The 19,400-nt window shown below is 39.8% G+C and overlaps 1 protein-coding gene across 5 annotated transcripts; it reads left to right on the forward strand.

Moving 5' to 3' along the window:
- Positions 1-2,970: 2,970 nt before the first annotated feature.
- Positions 2,971-18,818, forward strand: POP4 (POP4 homolog, ribonuclease P/MRP subunit). Of its 5 annotated transcripts, none has more exons than XM_074211439.1 (8): positions 2,971-3,228; positions 6,142-6,194; positions 6,539-6,619; positions 12,589-12,812; positions 14,511-14,588; positions 14,763-14,824; positions 16,248-16,349; positions 17,391-18,818. In XM_074211439.1, exons 1-8 carry the CDS (start codon positions 3,000-3,002, stop codon positions 17,525-17,527), a joined length of 966 nt encoding a protein of 321 aa, XP_074067540.1. In that variant the 5' UTR covers positions 2,971-2,999; the 3' UTR covers positions 17,528-18,818. The 5 variants fall into 5 exon arrangements, with proteins under 5 accessions (XP_074067540.1, XP_074067541.1, XP_074067543.1 ...); XM_074211441.1 differs by lacking the exon at positions 2,971-3,228 and adding an exon at positions 3,248-3,609; XM_074211440.1 differs by lacking the exon at positions 6,539-6,619.
- Positions 18,819-19,400: the final 582 nt, after the last annotated feature.

Genomic DNA, 19,400 nt, shown 5'->3' on the forward strand with positions numbered 1-19,400 from the left:
TTTGCTATTTCTCCTTCTCAGAGACCACCAGAATAATACTGACTTTTATCAAAAACATTGCTTTTGTAGTCAGCAATGCTTTCATTTTTCAGTGGTATTCATCTTCTAATGGATAAGGTAGAGTTTGATATAACAGAATTTACAGAAATTTAGATCTGAGCTCTAAAGTCATAGCAACAAGTAAAATCCACCTAGAAGGCTTGAACATTCACTCAGACTAAAGGAATATTCAAATCATTTCAACAAGCATTATTAAATTCCATACCATGCAAGGCACTGTTTTAGAAGGTGAAGAAACAAAAGCAAAAAAAAAAAAAAAAATGGAATTGTCTTGCTCCCAAGTTTAACTTCTCTTGGTATAAAGAGGGAACAGTAATACATGAGGATAAAGTCATTCTAGGAAGGGAAAAATACTATGTAGAGAGGGACCCAGAAGACCTAAAATGAACCTTAAAAAAGCTGGGGATTCTAAGATGTGAAGATGATGGTAGTATATTCCAAGCATGGGAAAGGCTGTGTATAGTCATTTAGAGAGTTAAAATAATTTGAGAGTAGCAAATAAGATAGCTTTGATGGAATACAGCATAAGTGAGGGGGAGCAATAAGAAATATAGAAGAGTCAGGATACACAGAACTTTATGGTTAACATGTAGTTTGTGTTTTATCAGGGACTATAGGAAGCCACTGATGGTTCACAAACATGGAAGTAATATGATCAGATTCGTACTTTGGAAAAAATATTTTGGTAGCTTGAGGATGGATTGGAGACTAAAGAGACAGGAATCAGGGAGACCAATTATGAGGCTAACCCTCCTATGTAAGTGGGGCTCAAGCTGAAAAAAAAAAAAAAAAAAGCAGTATGAGGCCAGCAGAGGCCTTTGTCTAATTAATTGCGTGAGTAGCACCAAAGCAGTACATAATAGACACTTAAGAAACACTTGTTAATTGATTGTCCATTGAGGATATACTTAGCTCAGGACATGAATGAAGCTCAGGACCAAAAGGCTGGCACTAAAGGGTTCTTTTTCGATAGAGGAAAAAATAAAAACAATCTAGTACATAGGTTTTGATCCTAGATGGAAGCAGATTACAATAAGCAAAATTTTGAAAATATTGGCAAATCCTGGCACTTAAGAAGTATGTGTGGCTCTGAGGTAACTGTTTTTCCCCAAATCTATACCTATTACCTCTATGGACAAAACACAAACTCCTCTCCTTGGCATTTAAAGTTCCTTACAATCCTATACTGATCTATCTACCTTTTTAATCTTTCTTCTCTTTACTCATGTATGTAACAACCAAGTTCATCTATCCTTAGACACAATTCATTACCCATCTCTGTGACTTTGTGGAGTGTATCCCATGCCTAGAATGCTCTTTCTCCTTACTTCTGCCTTAGAATCACTACCTTCTTTCAAATTCAGCTCAAGTTTCACCTCCTAGATGACGTCCTTTCTGATTGCCGCAGTTGCCTGTTTATGTATTTTATTTCTAATTATAGGCATATATTTGTTTCTCCAAATAGAATGCAAGCTCATTGGCAGGTACCTGTTTATTCTTGTCTTTATATCACCAGCACCAAGTAGAGTTTGGTACATCAAAGGTGCTTGCTAATTGACCTCTCCCTCGACATTTATTGGGCTTTATCACATGGACTCTATGTGGCATAGGGCATCATCAAGAACTGATTTGAACAGGAAAGGAATTAGACCAATGGCAGTGAGGGTAAGGCCTAAAAGCTAGAGAATGGCAGTGGTAGCCTCCTAGGTTTGTTTGTTTGTTTTAATCTTAAAAGGATTAAGGACCAACACCAAACAGAACCATCAATGCTTCCTCTCTCCAATCCAAACTCCACATAGCTACCAAACTGGTAGTTCTAAAGCATAAGTCTGACCATATTCTTTGTCTGCTCAAGAAGTTTAGTGATTCTCCAGTACTTCTTAGAAAAAAGGCACACTCTTTTTTTTTAGGTTTTTTGCAAGGCAAATGGGGTTAAGTGGCTTGCCCAAGGCCACACAGCTAGGTAATTATTAAGTGTCTGAGACCGGATTTGAACCCAGGTACTCCTGACTCCAAGGCCGGTGCTTTATCCATTACGCCACCTAGCCACCCCAAGGCACACTCTTGCTTGGTAAAATCCTTAAAATCTGGTTTTGCTCTTTCCAAGAATTTCACATTACTTTTCTAGCTTCTTTTTCTGTTCACAACAATAACTGGAAAATATTTACTTTCAGAACCCCTAGGTTGATCCTAGGGGATCAACGAGTCCTGGATTCAAATCCTGCCCTTATCCATTGCTCTATGATTTAGGACAAGTCCCTCAATCTTTCAGCACCCCATGAATCTCCCAAGTTGTAAAACGAAAGACCATTGCAACCAAAAGCAACGAAATTCAGGTTAAAAAAAAAACCCCACAAACAAACGGCTCCTGACACCTGGAGTTGTGCCAATGACATGCCCTGGTGGAGGAGGGACTCCCCACACCAAGAAGATCTTGGATCCGACTCCATCCCGAACTACATGACTATAGTCACAGGTAACAAGCTCTGCCTTTGGCAGCCTGATCAAGCCTAAGGGCCCTTACTCGGGAGAAATGCTTCCAAATGCATAAAATAAAATAGAGGATCCCAAAGGAAACCCAACCGAAACAAAACCTCGTGCGAGGGCCCAGTTGGGAGGAGCCCCTCGGCGGGCTGGCTGCTGCCTCGGGCCCGGCCCCCTCGTTCACCCTCGGCAGGCGATGCTGAGGAGGTCAGGCAGTTTTCGGTCACCGATTTCCATCCCCCTCGGGCCTTGTCTGGGTCCCTAGCCCGCCCTCCGCCCCTCGGGTCCGAGGCGCCCTCCGGCAGAACCCGAGCAAAGGACGACGAGGCTCCTTCCATAGTTTGAACTGTGGCGCCCCGGAAGCGCAGAGAGGCGCATGCGCTCTCGCGCCGCGCCGCGCACTCGCATGACGTTGTTCCACTTGCGTCATCTCCGGGCGCCCGCCTGCTCCCTGGATGGTGGTCAGTGATCCCGGCTGCCTCCCTTCCTCTCTCTCTCTCTCCTTGGTCTTCAGCTTGCGGCCTCATCCCGCACCTCACGCCGCGGCTGCCGAGGCGGCGCCGCCTGGTGCTGGCTGTAAGGGAGAAGAAAGGCGGCAGGAGAGGCCGGAGAGACGGCGTGGCGAGCGCGGCGCGGGCATGGCCGAGTCATCAGACAGAGCCGGAAGCGGCGCGGGAATGGAGCGTGAGTGGGCACCGGGGACGGGAAGGTTGGCAGCCGGCCTCCCCGCCCTCGGCTCCAGCTTCTGCAGAGGGAGGCCTCGCCAAGCGCCTTTCTCCGCCCCACCCCAGCTGTCCTGAGCCACAAAGGAGCAGCTGGCAGAGGCAGGAGAGAAGCCGGCCAGGGGGAGGGAGAGGACACGCAGAGAGGGATGTGGCGCGAGTCTGGGACATCTCCAGGCCTCGCGTGGAAGAGGAATTAAGCTTGTTTTTAGCTCGAGGACAGAAAGGGAGAGGGTTCAGAGACTCTGTGGGTACAGTGGAAGCAGGTGCCCTTTCAATTGGAACTGTCCAGAAATGGAGTGTCCAGAAGGCGGCGGGTCCCAACCTTCCTGGAGGTGTCCAGGTAGAAATTGGACGGCCCCTTTTTTAGGAATGTTGTTGAAGGACTTTTTGATCCTTTGCCAAAAGTTTTACGTATCTCTGGCGTTCATCAGCTCCTGTAGCTAGGGCTTGTCATTGTTGTAGCCTGCTGGATGTCTCTTCCAGTACCTGTGTGTGCAAATGCCAGGGAACAAGCATGAAGGAGATCCAGGCCCTGTGAGTATAGATGAAGAGAGGAAGCAGCCTGTTTGTTGACCGATAACTTGTTCTGCAGTTCAAGGTTCATAGATTGTAAAACGTTAGATCCAGGTAGGGGACCTAAGAGAACATCCAGTTCCACCTCACTTATTCGAATTCAGAGAGGAGCAGAGACAGATGGGAAGTCAGGTAGATAGGATGAGGTAGAGCTGGGTCGAACCAAAGTCTTCTAATTCCAAATTTAGTTCATTTTTCACTGTACCGTGCTAGTTTCAGGTAGAGCACACAAGTAGTGGGAAACCACTATTTCCAGATCTGTAAACGCTGGGAATTAAACTAGATGATCTCCAAATTCATTTCAGCTCAGAATCTTCCATCTTAGGAGTTAAGAACACAAGTTGTATATGAAGGGGATAATAAGGGTCACAAAGAAAAGGGAAAGAACATTAACTTGAGGAATCCAAGAGACCTGGTTTTGAATTCTTGTCCCCAAATCTCCAGCTTTTTAACTGCAGACAAGGCATTTAACCACTCTGAGCTTCAGTTCCCTCCATCTATAACATGGAAATAGTATATTCTTACTCCTTACCTCGGGAAGTTGTTGGAGGTGGGGATAGGGTGAGGGGCAAAGTGTTCTGTAAACCGCAAAGCACTTTGTAGTAAAAGTTCACACAAGGAAGTCGTAGTAGAGAACTGGGTCAAATTAGAAATTATATCCTCTTTTTAAAGGAGCAGTGCAGAGCTACACTTGGCAAAGACTGGGTAATCTCAGTGGAGCATGCACCATCACAGGCTTATCTCCTACAACACTAGTCTATTGAACAGTAGACTCTGGCCTTGGCTGATGTTTTCCATCCCAACCTATCCTATCCCTTCACCCTCCTTTTTTCTAGTAAAGAATAAACAGACACATGACCCTACAGTATAATTGTAGTATATGTTTTCCAAACACAGACTTACTTAAAGGGTATTCATTATGCTGTTTCACTTTTCAAAAAATTATTAAAATTGAGAGTGTCTTAAGAAATCTGGCATTTATGGTCTCTGCAGATAAACTATGTTTCTGATGATGATAATGATATTTGTCCTTTGTTCTTCAAGAAGACTATGACAGGGAGGTGATGCCATGACAAGCTCGTGGATTGTATTTGAGTGAGGGGATGCTGTGCTAAGTCACCAACCTCACTTTTTCCTCCAGAGCCATCTAGGTCCAATGGCTAGATATGAATCAGGACAACTGGAATGGCCTTGGATGCAAGACAATCAGGGTTAAGTGACTTATCTAAGGTCACACCACTAGTAAGTATCTGAGGCTGAATTTGAATCCAGGTCCTCTCAACTTCACCATCCAGCTGCTATGTGTTAGTGATAACCTATATTTCTGTAGTACTTTCAAGTTAATAAAGCACTTTCCTCACAACAACGCATGGGATTAGAAGGTACATGAATAATTATATTATTAATTAGAATAATTATCTTCATTTTACAAATCAGAAGGCAGACTTCAGTTAGAATCATCTAGGTGTTTCAGTGAACAGAATGCTGGACTTGGATCCAGTCAAGATTTGAGTTCAAATTATGCCTCTTAATGATGGTGTGACTGGACGAGTAAATCTTGCTTAGTCTTGGTTATCTCATCAGTAAAATTTGAATAATAATAGCACCTATATCCTAGGGTTCTTCTAAGGATCTTTATAAAGCATTCCGAAACTTGAATTTATAAGTGATAGCAATCAATAAATATTAAGTGTGATATTCACTATACTAAATACTGGGGATACAAAAAAAAGAAAGTCCTGTCCAATGAACTTTAAATTATTGTTACTAAGTGATTTACCTAAGATCACTTAGCTAATAAATGAAAGAGCCAGAACTCAAAATCTGGTCTTCTGACTTTGAATACTCCTACCATCTCTCACATGCAGAGAGTCAACAAAGGTGACTAGGTCTGAATTAAAACAGGTTGTGTTTTTTATTGGCCAGTTAAGTGTCCTGCCACATTAACTAAAGTGGAGTTATTTCTGATCCCAGAGAGATTACAAAATAATCTGAACCCTTGAAAAATTCAGTGTGGAATGTATATAAATTGAACTGTAGTTGTATTATGTAGAACTTCATTAAGATTACTTTCTGCAATTTTCATATCTCCAAGTTCTCTGACATTCCCTACCTCTTAATCCCTGAGATGAAAATGATCTTGAAGCAAAATGAGAAACTGCCTGGAACCCCTCCTTCTCCCTTCTGTCCATATTAAATAGCCATCTTTACAATTTTACTGATTAGATATTTTATTAAATATTGGGACAGTATTTAGATGGAGGCCCCAAGATGATATCCTTTTTGGTTTGTTTTCCAGGCTTGATTTACCGAGCTTTCTCTCAAGAAGAATCCAAAGAACTTGATGTTCAGGTACAATGTTTATTGTGTGATATGCTAGTCTTTAGAAGTAATAGTGTGTCACTTTTTCTATTTTTGAGAGGGAAAGAAGAAGAAAGATGAAAAGAATTGAAAATAAACTATAACAGTGTCATAGATGCTGCCACAGCTATCCTCTTTCTTTTCTTTGATTGTCAAATTGTTTACACATAAATGTGTTTTTGTGCTATATCTACCATATCTTTTTAAAATCTAAGTTCTTGGGTTAGTAATTGGGAATTAGAAGGAGAGAAAGAGTAAAAAGAAAGAACTTTATTTCTGTTTTGACTTCATATCCTTAGCTTTTAAAAAAATTTTTTGTTGCTGTTCAACCACAGTCATATCCAATTCTTCAGTGTTGGAGTTTTTTCTTGGCAGAGTTACTGGAGTACCAGCTCATTTTACAGATAAGGAAAACAGTTAAGTGACTTGCCCAGGGTCACCCAATCTAAAAAGCTCTGTGTGTGTGTGTGTGTATGTGTGTGGTAGGAGTTCTGAGGAAGCAGATAATAGAAGGAGTTGAAGTTATCAGATTATGCCATGGTTTTTTGTAGATATGACTAGTTGAATTCTGACTTGAGAGCATGTGGTGAGGTGTTTTTTTTTTTTCAAACTCTCTTTCAAAAGAGAAGGGAGATGTGCCTAGGAAATCCTTCCACTTCCAAGACTGCTTTTAAGAAGTAAGGGCCTAGGGGTGGCTAGGTGGCGCAGTGGATAAAGCACTGGCCCTGGAGTCAGGAGTACCTGGGTTCAAATCCGGTCTCAGACACTTAATAATTACATAGCTGTGTGACCTTGGGCAAGCCACTTAACCCCATTGCCTTGCAAAAAAAAAAACCCCTAAAAAAAAAGAGGTAAGGGCCTGGAGCAGCTAGGTGGCGCAGAGGATAGAGCACCAGCCCTGGAGTCAAGAGGACCTGAGTTCAAATGTGACCTCAAACACTTAATAATTATCTAGCTGTTGACCTTGGGCAAGTCCCTTAATAACATTACCTTGCAAAAAGCCCCCCCCCCCAAAAAAAAAAACAGAAATAAGGGATTTGGGAAAATGGTGTCGGATTTTTCCTTGGTGGTCAACATGCCACTTTGCACAATACAGTGACCCAACACAAATCTTAACTCTCTTTGGAACAACCATCTTTAATACTTTCCCTTATATTACAGATAAATCCCCTTGTAGCCTTAGAATGGACTTTGTTCATCTAGGTAGATTAATGCCCACATGTATCTCAAGCCATGTTTGCTTGTATTTAAAGACCTTTTTATTTCATTGGTATGAGAGTTAACATTCTCTCTACCTCTCTAAACTTCACAGGTAGCCTTCAGGAGTGATGTCAGAAAGTTTACCACCATCCAGAGATAAACCTTTGTTCACATGGCAAGGCTAGCCAGTTCTGAACTCAGAGACTGTCCAGTTTGGTTAGTTTTGCCAAAATTTCCCCCAGAACACCCAAGTCTCTCCCAGATCATAGTGAAGCATCAGAGGAGGGTACTTTAAGGACACTGTATACATCGAAGTATTTTGTTTTCTGTTGAAAACTAGATGGGATTCTTGTCTGTGTTGTCTAGAGTTCTTTTTGTCAAGCAGGATAGAGGTTTACAGGGCCATTCTTTGTGGCAAAACTTTTTCATGACAGACGTAAATTGGCAACTGATTTAAGTCTCTCTGACATTTGTTGACATTAAGTACTTGGGAATAGAAATGAAGAGGCCACACTGATCCTCAAGTGAGAATGGATTCCAAAAAAAAAGTTTAGATGAATTTGTGTATAATAGATAATTGTGGGGATTTTTTGTTTATTTCTTTTATAATATTAGAATAATCTTGTGAGAAGTGAGAGAGACTCATCACACTCAATTTGGATCAATGTACAACATGGAAACAATGTAAAGACTGACAATGTAAATCTTTCTGTGGGGTGGGGGGAGGGAAGTAAGATGGGGAGAATTGTAAAACTCAAATAAAATCTTCAATTAAAAAAAAGAATAGTGGGAAAGGAAAAAAGTGTACTTCAGTCTACGTTCAGATTCCAATGGCTCTGTCTCTGGGATGAGTTGCCTTCCCCATCATAGTCACCAGAGAAGTTGCTTCAATATTTTGATCACAGTTACTATCACTAGCAGCATTTTCTTCCATTCTATTCCTCCCCACTCTCATCTATTCCATTCTCTCTCTCCTTTCATCCTTTCCCTGTTCAGAAGTGTATTGTATCTGACTACCCTCTCCCATAATCTTGCCTCTTCTATCACCGACTCCCCCCCTTCCCTCTCCCATTTCCCCTTATCCCATCCCTTTCCTCTCATTTTTCTGTAGGGTAAGATAGAGTTCTATACCCTATTAAGTGGGAATGCTATTTCCTCTCTGAGCCATTTCTGATGAGAATGAAGGCTCACTCATTTCCCCCTCGCCTTCCCCCATTCCACTCCATTGGAACAGTTTCTTCTTGACTCTTATGTGAAATATCTTAAACCTTTCTTCCTCTCCTCTCTCTTCCTCCAAGTACTTTCATTTATCACCCACTGACTCCAACTTTTTTACTATATTATACCATTATATTCAGCTCCTTCTAACTTCTCTTATAAATAAGAAAGTTCATATGAGTTATCTGTATCTTCTTCCCATGCAGGACTTAAGCAGTTCAACATCATCAAATTCCTCATAGTTAGTCCTCATCCACCCCCTCTATTGTTCCCCCAAGTCCTGTACTTGGAGATCAAACTTTCTGTTCAGCTCTGGTTGTTTAAATAAGAAAGTTTGAAAGTCCCCTTTTTCATTGAAAGTCCATCTTTTCCCCTGAAAGGGGATATTCAATTTTGCTGGGTAGTTAATTGTCTGTTGTAAAACAAGATCTTTTTGCCTTCCAGAATATCATATTCCAAGCCCTTTGAGCCCTCAATGTAGATGCTGCCAGATCCTGTGTAATTCTGACTATAGAGCCACGGTAGTTCAATTGTTTGTTTAGGGCAGCTTTTTAGTATTTTCTCTTTGACTTGGGAGTTTTGGAGTTTGACTATAATATTCCTGGAAGTTTTTCTTTTGGGATCTCTTTCAGGAGATGATCGGTGAATTGCTTCAATTTCTATTTTATCCTCTGCTTAGGATCTTAGAGTAATTTTGCAGTGTAATTTCTTGAAAAATGACATCTAGGCTCTTTTCCTGGTCATGACTTTCAGATAGACCAATAATTTTTAAATTATCTCTCCTGGATCTGTTTTCAAGGTCAGTTATTTTTCCAATTTCACATTTTCTTCTAATTTGTTTTTGGTTTTTTTTGGTATAGATTTATTTCTTTCTGAGTTCTCACAAAGTCATCAGCTTCCTTTAGTTCCATTCTGCATTTGAAGGAATTATTTTCTTCAGAGCTTTTTTATCTCCTTTTCCAACTGGCCAATTCTGTCTTTTAAGGCATTCTTCTCCTCATTTGCCTTTTGTGTGGCTTTTCCCATTCCTAAACTGGTTTTTAATATGTTCTTTTCAGTATTTTTTTTGTATTTCTTTCACTGAGCTGTTGATTTGGTTTTCATGATTTATCTGCATCGCTCTCATTTCTCCTCCCAATTTTTCCTCCACCTCCCTTAATTGCTTTTCAAAGTCTTTTTTGAGCTCATCCATAGCCTGAACCCATTTTCTATTTCTCTTGGAGGTTTTGGATACAGAAGCTTCAATTTTGTCATCATCTGGGCATGTATTTTGATCCTCCTTGGGACCAAATTAATTTTCTATGGTCTGATTCTTCTTTTTCTGTTGTTTGCTCATTTCCTCAGCCTGTGACTAATTTACCACACTTCCAAGGCTTTCAAGGTCTTATGAGAAGCTCTGGTATATGAATGACCACAGGTCCTCCCCTCTGCCCTGGAGCTGTGAGGTTGGTCCTAGCTTGACTGTGGTGGTGTTGTGGGGGCCCAGACTGCAACCTGGATCTGAGTGTAGGCAAACAGCTGAGTCTTGCCCCAGGGAGAGCAGAGAGACCTCTGCAGTCTCCTCTGACCCCCTTACCATCTATGCTCTGAGAGTTCTGGACATGCTGGGTGACTCTGCCGACTCCCACTGCAGGGCTGCTCTGAGGTTAGGGCTCTACTGCACACTCCCTCTGGTGTGGCAGAGTTCTCTCACCACCTCTGGCTGTCCCCAATGATCCCTGGGCCAAGAGATCTGGAAACCACCCCCTCTGCCACAGACCCAGGCACCTGGCCCAGCTGTGCTGTGCTGTGGCTGTGGCTGTGGCTGTGGCTGCACTGTGGCTTTTTCCAACCTCTGATCCCCGTGGAACTTCTAAGTTGTCTTGGACTGGGAAATTGTATCACTCAGTCTTTCTATGGCTTCTGCCTCTCTAAATTTTGGCTAGAGTCATAATTTGACAGCTTTTGGAGTTTTTTGGGGAACGAGTTTCCAGGAATTCTTGTCTTCATGCTGTCATCTAGTCTCTCCCCCCAATAAACATGTTTTTAAAGGAAAATTATGTGATATCTGAGGGGGAATGCCTTTACTAACCAAGAGAAGTTGCATATGTTGACACTGGATCATAGAGTAACTAAAGAAGAATAAGGGGAAAGAAAACTGGAAAAGTAGGAAAGGGTCTTGTTGTGAACAATTTTAAAAGCCAAACAGGATTGTATATTTGATTCCCAAAGTAACAGGTAGTCATTGGAGTTTATTATGTAAGGTGAAGATATAACTATAGACTTACATTTTAAGAAGACCATTTTAACAGCTAAGTGCAAGATGGATTGAAGCAAGGAGGGACTTTAGGCAGGAATACTAACCAGTAAGTTATTGCAGTAGGTGTGAGGTGATGAGGGTCTGTCCTGGGGGGGGTGGCAGTGAAGAAGAGGAGGGAGCATATATGATAAATGTTGTGAAGGTAGGCTGGAAAGGACCTGACAATAGACAGGATTTGGGGAGTGATTTATCTGAAGAAAATACTATTTTGGCAGCAGTATAAAGAGAAAATTGAAGGTGGAGAAGAGGGGAAGGAGTTAGAAACATCTATTAAGAGGTTATTGCCTGCAGTGACCAGTTAGAGTTTCAGATTATTGGGGAAACAAAGGGTTGGTAGGCTATAAGTGCGGAGTGAGGCATATTTTATAACTCGTGACCAAATTGCTAAGTAATTCTTGTTAAAAAGGGAAGGAACTGTTTTGGAGAGAGATAAAGTAGGAGAGAGATAAATAGAGAGTCATTGGGGAAGTGATTCCATGGGGGAAAACAGTCATCATTAAAACTTCGAATTAAGAATAAAAACTCAGTGTTTATGAAGGTGATGATTAATCTTAATGGATTTGCTCATTCCATCAGTGCAACAATCCGGCACAATTTTTGGGTATCTGCAATGGAGAATAACAACTATATTCAGAGAAAGAATTGTGGAGTTTAAACGAAGACCAAAGATTATTACTTTAATTTTTTTTAATTATCTTATTACATAATACTTAATTTTTTTCCTTAAGGATGTTTTCTTTCTCATCATATTCACTTAGATCATTGTATACCATGGAAACAATGTAAAGACTTATAGACTGCCTTCTGTGGGGGGTGGGGGAGGGAAGCGAGATTAGGGGGAGAATTGTAAAATTCAAAATAAATAAGTAAATTTTTAAAATAACTCAATGTTTAGAAGACTATTGCCATAGTCTAAGTGCATAGTAATTAGTAATATGATAATTGTACTATAGTTGGTGGCCAGGTGAGATCCCATGGAGGTGGAATGAACATAACTTGCTAACTTATTGGCTGAAAACCATTTCATGTTAGGTACTTAATTACTCCTTCAGTAATTCCTGTGCAGCTCATTTAATTCTTCCTTTGAATGAGGAAAACAGAAGAAATAGGAATCTTCAATAGTCATGTTTTCCCTTTAAGAATAAGCAAGTAAAAAAAAGAATAAGCAAGTAAAACTGGGAAAGAAATTCAACAAGCATTTATTCAGTATGTAGATTCAGTGCACTGTGGTTATATAGACAAAAATTAAAATTAAAAATCTCTGCCCTCAAGGAGTATGATGAACTGCTTAGACCCGGGATAGAAATACTTGATATGTACTCAGCTAAGTATAATCCAGGTTAGTCAGAGAAAGGCAAAAAAAGAGACCAAAGTGCTTTAGAAATATTGAAGGACAAAGAGTACTAACAACTAGTGTGCTTACCCAGTTCATATCCAGTTGATAATTTCATATTATTGTTTTTCAATATTATTAATTATTATTTTTTTCAGATGAAAATGCAGGCATTGAAAAGTCAGGAAAATGACACAGGATGATTTTAAGAAAGGTCACTCTAGATATTTACAGAGAATAGGTATCATCATTAACAACTATGATGAAGCTGTCAGACAATAGATCCAACTGGGCTCCAGAACATTCCTTCTTGAGATGTCTTTCTTTCCACACAGAACCAAGGATCCCACAAGGCTAAAGCCTTTCTGGAAGCCTTCCTCAAGCGAAGCATGCCCCATATGACAGAAGCAAAGCTGCAGGGCCACCTGCATCACAAAGCTGTGGTGCTTGAGTACTTTCCCCCAAAAAAACCCAAGGAAAGGAAAAGAAAATCCAAAGGATTCTCTGCAAAGCAGAGACGAGAGTTGCGCCTCTTTGAAATTAGACCAGAGCAACAAAGGTGAGAGATCTCAACTCCAATTTCCCACTTCCAAATGGAGATGGGAAGCCTCATTGGTAATTTGTAACTGGAGAACCTAACAGTAGATGAGATGCAGTTTGTGCTTGTCTTTATAATATGTGGCCACAAGGGGGTGCCCTTCCTTTACCAATGTTACTTCATATATGACTTTTTTTTTTTTAAATCAGAGTGACCTGAAAGACAAGCATGCTTATCATTTAGTTCCTGTCTTGGTTCTAATTGCAAAGATTAGAGTCATGAACGAAACCATTACCCATGGAAATAAACAGTTTGTCTTTAAGTTTTTAATGTAAAAAAGAGGAATTGATATTTCTTAAGACTTTTAATAGCATTAGATGTAGTTTTTTAGCTAAGCAAAGTACCACCCACAAGTGTTGGAACATTTTTACAAAGTAATTGTCACAGTGTTGTGGGAGTACATCTTCCTTTCTCTTGTTATTGCTTCATCCCTCCCTAACCATAGTTCTTGGTTTCTTCATCTTATAATCACTTTTAACCACTGTTTGTAGAACTGTAGTTAACAACCTCCCACATTCCAGACTACAGTTTGAGAAATCTGATTTACAAGTGTTGGTATAGTGTTGGTGAAAACTTGTTACAAAAACAGCATGTTTTGAATAGGAAAAGAGGTTCCTGCCTACACTGGTATTGTCTGGGTGAATACATCTAAGAACTGGATCCAAGTGATGGTGTCTCATTAACTCACACTTCTGTATCTTCTGTAGTACTTTACAAAATAAAAATCCCTATTTTCTCAATGACCTTATCAGAGATAAGTAGTGTTGTTGTCCCTGTTTTACAGATGGTGAGGTTAAAGATCAAAGAATCAAAGTGCCTTGGCCATAGTCAGACTATACAGTTAGTTAGCAACAGAAACCACACTGGAACTTTGGTCTTCTGAATCCAGACCCAATGCTCTTTTTGTTTGGTTTTTTTTTTTTTTTTTTTTTTTGGTTTTTGTAAGGCAAATGGGGTTAAGTGGCTTGCCCAAGGTCATACAGCTAGGTAATTCTCAAGTGTCTGAGACTTCATTTGAACCCAGGTACTCCTGACTCCAGGGCCAGTGCTTTATCCACTGTGCCACCTAGCCACCCCGAATGCTCTTTCTTTTATAAAATAATGAGAACTACACGCCTCCTCAGCTGTAGATTGTCCAGAACACCTCTTAGTATTGAAATGCTTATATCTAGTACCTGAAAATCAGTTCTCACATGAACAGTTTTGTGTGAAAAGAATCTTTGTCATCAATGTCATCATTGTTTAAAGGCACTAATCAAAAGCCTTCCGAGTTGAGAACTGAATTGATGGTGAAACTGGGGAATAAAGTTTCAGAAAATCATTTCCCCTAGTCTTCTGTATCCACTATCAGGCCAGCCATCTTTCAAGCAAGGTAAATGCTTTTGGTTGTGTATCTTCCTGCTGCTATTGCTTAAAACAGGCATTTCGCTAAATGAAAGGGAACTATAAGATTTTAATAGTTGTCACTCCCTTCTAATTAGGAGGCTGTGTTTAGAAAGTTTTAATTTCTTGGAATTGGATTGTATTATTTTGGGGAGGGATCGGGGATTTTTTTTGGGGGGGGGGGGTAATATATTTCAAGGACCTTGCAACTCTAGTACTGCTGCATTTTCACAATCTTTGAACAACCTCTCTGACCTGTACCTGAATATATTTCAGATACAACCTGTTTCTCCCTCTGCATGATCTCTGGAAACAATATATCCGGGACTTGTGCAATGGTCTCAAGCCAGACACGTAAGTTAAATTTCTTCTGCTCCAAATTCTAGCTCTTATTGCTACTGGAAATAGAGCTTCAAGAGTCAGTCTTGTGGTTCTCTTACTGTATCAGTTATAAGTTGTGCTTATGTGTTCTGTGCTTTCAGAGTTCTGGATTTGAAGTGTGATGCAGTTCAATCTTCTGTTTTATAGGCAACCACAGATGATTCAAGCCAAGATGTTAAAAGCAGATCTTCATGGTGCTATTATTACAGGTATATTTGATAAATTATGTCTAATATTGCTATGCTTACATTCTTAATAAATGTCAAAAAGGTTTCAAGTCAATATGCCATGCACAGTGCTGGGGATGCAGTTTGAGGTTTTTAGCTTAGATATTTTCAATGTGGAACTTGAATAAATTGATTCTCCTCCCATTACCCCCTCCCACCCCCAGAACCATTTCAAAAATCACTATTACCTGAGGAATCTTTCAAGCTATGAGTTTTCTGGAGAGAGAATTGTACTTGCTGCTGCCCATGATGCTCTCATCATTCAGGAAGACTCATTGTTGTTTGGAAACAGCTTGTGAAAGCTGTATTTATCATTCATTTACTCAGCTTACATATACTGAGCACTTACTATGTCCAAGGCTCTATCCTGGGCACTGAGCCCCTGCCTTCATGGAGCTGATAAGTGGGGATGTGGGGATGGATGGTTGAGATTGAGATGAAATATAAAACATGCATAGAATTAAATCAGAAGAGAATGTGATCAGTATCATATGAGAGCTAGAATATTCTCAGAAGGTTCAGAGGAAAGATAAGTCACAGTTGGAAACACCAGGGAATGATCACATTTGAACTAACCTTGAAGAATGGGAAGATTTCAAAAAGGAGAGATGAAAGGAAGGCATAATTGATGTAAGGAATAGTATTACAGTGGGAAAGTATAAGATGTGTTTGGGGGGAACAGTAAATAGTCCATTTTGGATGAAGACTATGTATAGGGAAGAGGGAGATGATTCACACTAGGAAATTCATCATTAACTAGCATATTAGAAGATGTTTGAAGAAGAGTTCTTGGTAGGTAGTATATTCAAATCCTATTTATAAGTAATTGCCTTTAAATAGACTTCTGAAGATGACCCATGTAGAAAAATGAGTCTCTTCTCTCATTCAGTAAGTATAAGACATCTTGCTATGATCTAGTATTGGTCATATTTGTGAACATTCAGCTCTAGAATAATACTTAGAGATTAACTGGATGCTCCTTCATTTGGTGCTTGGCAGTAAAATAATAACAATACCTTAGATCCATCTAGCCCTTTACAAATTGTCAAAGTATTTAAATATCCTCTATTTCAATCAGAAGAATTCATCACTTCTGGCACTATAGAAGTTACATTTCCTGGGTACATGGAGGATCAGTGGATTGAAACCTAAATCAGGAGCTGAGAAACCTAGGTTCTTGCCTCCCCTCTCCTACCAGCCAGTTATGTAACTCTAGACAAGTTGTTTCTTGAACATTTCTAAACATATTTGTAAAAAGGGAAGGGTTCAAAAGATGGAGGGAGAGAAGATTGGTCTAATTATCATGAATGATTCTGCCAACTTTGACATTCTACTTTGTATCTCAGTTATAGAGGCTTTGAACAGCCACAGAAACCGTTACCATTGTTTCTGTTTTGCTCTTTAGTCACAAAATCTAAATGCCCCTCTTATGTTGGTATTACGGGAATTCTTCTTCAGGAAATGAAGCACATCTTCAAAATTATCACCAAAGATGACAAATTAAAAGGTATGTAACCACTTTCTTGTGGGCAACACAGCTTTGGGGGCAAACACACATTCAATAATCAAGTTACTGCCATGCTGGTCTTAGGATGTCTCTGGGTTGTCTGATCCTATAAAGCCTGCTGTGCAGAACTCTCAGGCACGTGGAAATGATTAATCCAGTTTCAGAAGCAGTTTCCCTTCTGATCCCATGGCCTGAGGTTACCACTCCAACAGAAAAGACTGGTTGGCAGTGGGAAGGGTTTGCCATGTCCTAGCTTTTGCATCAAGAGGACAGTTTACCTCTCTCCCTATTCCTGGATGCCAAGTACAGACTGCCATGATCAGCAGTTTCCCTTCAAAATTATGAGAATTAGGAAGAGAAAAGGATAAGGAAATAAGGACTTGTACTTTCCCACATTCTTGAATATCTCTGCCCCAAAAGCAACATTCTTGGTTTAAAGACAGCATTTTCAAGCTTGTTTTATTAGAAGGCATTACTCAAGAAAAGAAGAAAAAGGAAGAAAGAATTTTCTTAGTTTCCATGTTGTGGCCTACTTGCCTAGAGATCTTTCAAAACCTTAGGATCTGTTCATTATTTCCATTGTACATTTATTTAATTAGTTGTTTAGTTATTTACTTTGATTTTGGTGTTTTGTTGTAGAGATTAATTTTTTTCTCCTAGTTAAGTAACAGAGGAAAATGGGATAACATCTAAATAATTCCCTCCATGAGAATCAAGCCAAGGTGAAATTTGAGAGTTTGTTTATAAATGTCTTCCCTATATCATAGGCAGCTCTTCCTCTGGGGCAGTATTTCAAGTCTGATCCCAATGCTTTTGATTGTGAAAATTAGGTGTTGGAGTCACATTGACTGATGTCTTTGTTAAAAATTGGCCTTGCTGCAGAAAAACTTTCCCATACATTCTATGGACATCATCACTACCAGAAGTCAAGTTTATTTCTATTTCCTCATTTATAACATTGCCTGAATGATGATGTCATATATAAAAGCAAATGAGTGCCAAAATTTCTTCTCACTTATCTTTTTTTCCCTTCTCTTTTAGTTATTCCCAAGTTAAACTGTGTGTTTGCTGTAGAGATCGATGGCTTCATTTCCTACATTTATGGGAGCAAGTTCCAACTTCGATCAAGTGAGCGTTCTGCAAAAAAGTTCAAAGCAAAAGGAACAATTGACCTATGAACTCCTGACTGCTTAAGAAAATATCACTGCAATTCAGGACAGTGTGAAGAAAGAGGAGCCCTGAACTGGCAGCTGGCTCATGTTTGGTGCCTTGCTCTTAAAAAAAAAAAATACTGCTAGGCCAGTGAGTAGCTCATTTCCAGCTCATTTCACCAGTTCAATTGTTAGTTGTCTTTTCTTTCCATATTGTTTAAAATTCTGTGTGTGTGTGGTCTGCCTGCCTCTTTGGTTAAACAGATGATTTTCTGGTTTCATTATTTTTTAGTAAGATTTGTTGAGTTGATTCAAGTCTGTTGCCCCCTGAAGGAACAATCTCAGTAGAAAGAAATTACAAAATCACTGACTCTCATTTTGCAAATTAATAGTTTTATTGAATTAAGTAGTTGAGACCCTACATATTAAGATTGTTATCATCTAGTCTTTACACCATGGTAGCAGACTATAAAGAGTGAAATACAGAATGTAACATTTTCCAATGCCCAGCCTTTATGCCATCATATAGAGAAAAGCCAAGGCAAGTGGGATAATAGAGGGGATTGTGAGATTTTCTCTCTCAGATTCAGTTTGTGACCCTCCACTTCCCAGAAACTTCATCCATCTCAGGTGTCCTTTGAAATTGATTCAAAAAACTATATCTGTAATAGCTATGAAAATGAGCTTGTTTCATTTTTGCAATATACATTTCATTTTAAAAAATAAGCCCCTTTGTACTTTGATGCAAAATCATGGGGGTTTTTACTTTTTTTCTTGACTCTCATGTGCTAGGCCAGTGTTGTCTGTGCTAAAAGAAAGTGAAGCTCTCTGAGTATCTGGTATGGGGTGGACAGGGGTAGGGGAAGAGGTGATGAGAGACCAGCTTTGACCTAAAACCACCATTGCAGTCATTTTGGTAAGAAGTCCTGAGGAGTATCAGTTCCCTTAAGTGTCTTTCCTTTGACAAACAAGGTGTGTTCCACAGATTCTCCTTGGCATCCTCCCCACTTATCATAGAAATGTCTGTACAGAAATAGGACTTTTTCATGCCCCTTTGTCTTTGAATTGTTCAGTATAGGTACTACATATTAAGTAAGAGAGAATATTGCACACAAGGTGGATGAGTATTGATTCAGATCAGATAATGGGTTTGTGATGGGTCATGTGGCCTGGAATACCATGATACCATGTGGGTTGATAGGAAAAATCTTCCCTCATTCTGATGTTCCTGAGCAACAGTTGATTGTTTCTACTCTACTTGTAAGCTATGATCATAACTACCTGTTTTCTTGTTAAAGAAATAAATCTCTCTTAGTTAAAGTGATTTTTGTTGTGTTTTAACTGGCTGAAAGTGCCACATAACTGAGTATTATTAATTCCTAATAAGTGCTATAATTTTCTTTCTGAAACCATCCTGTTCTTTCCAGGCAGCACTCATTGTAAAAAGCTTCTAATGTTGTATAAATAATACAGTTTCTTTCCAGAAAAGTTGTTGGTGCCACTTGCCATGTGAAATCTGTTTTTCATTTGGCATTGACTCAAGTTTCAGTGAGAGTTGTTTGATACTTAAATCACAAACTTCCTGTCTTCTCTGCTCTCACCCCCAGTTAAGGGGACTTGGAGCTATCACCTTTCTTTAGAGAAGGTTCTGAGTCTGTGTCTATACCAAGTCACCAGCCTCACTTTCTCCTCCAAGGGCCATCTGGATCCAATGGCCAGATATGAATGTGGTTAGTCTTCTTATTCCCATATCAGAGCTGAAAAAAGTGGGGCATAGTCCATATAGATGCAGAATTGTCCAACCCCTCCCAGTAGCCAAGTTAGTTTGGGAACAGGCTCTGCACGTTCCAAGAAAATCAAGCAAATTGTTTAATGATACAGGACTCAGGGAACCATTAAA

This window comes from Macrotis lagotis, chromosome 1, assembly GCF_037893015.1.
Source record: "Macrotis lagotis isolate mMagLag1 chromosome 1, bilby.v1.9.chrom.fasta, whole genome shotgun sequence".
NCBI classification, from domain to species: Eukaryota; Metazoa; Chordata; class Mammalia; order Peramelemorphia; family Peramelidae; genus Macrotis; species Macrotis lagotis.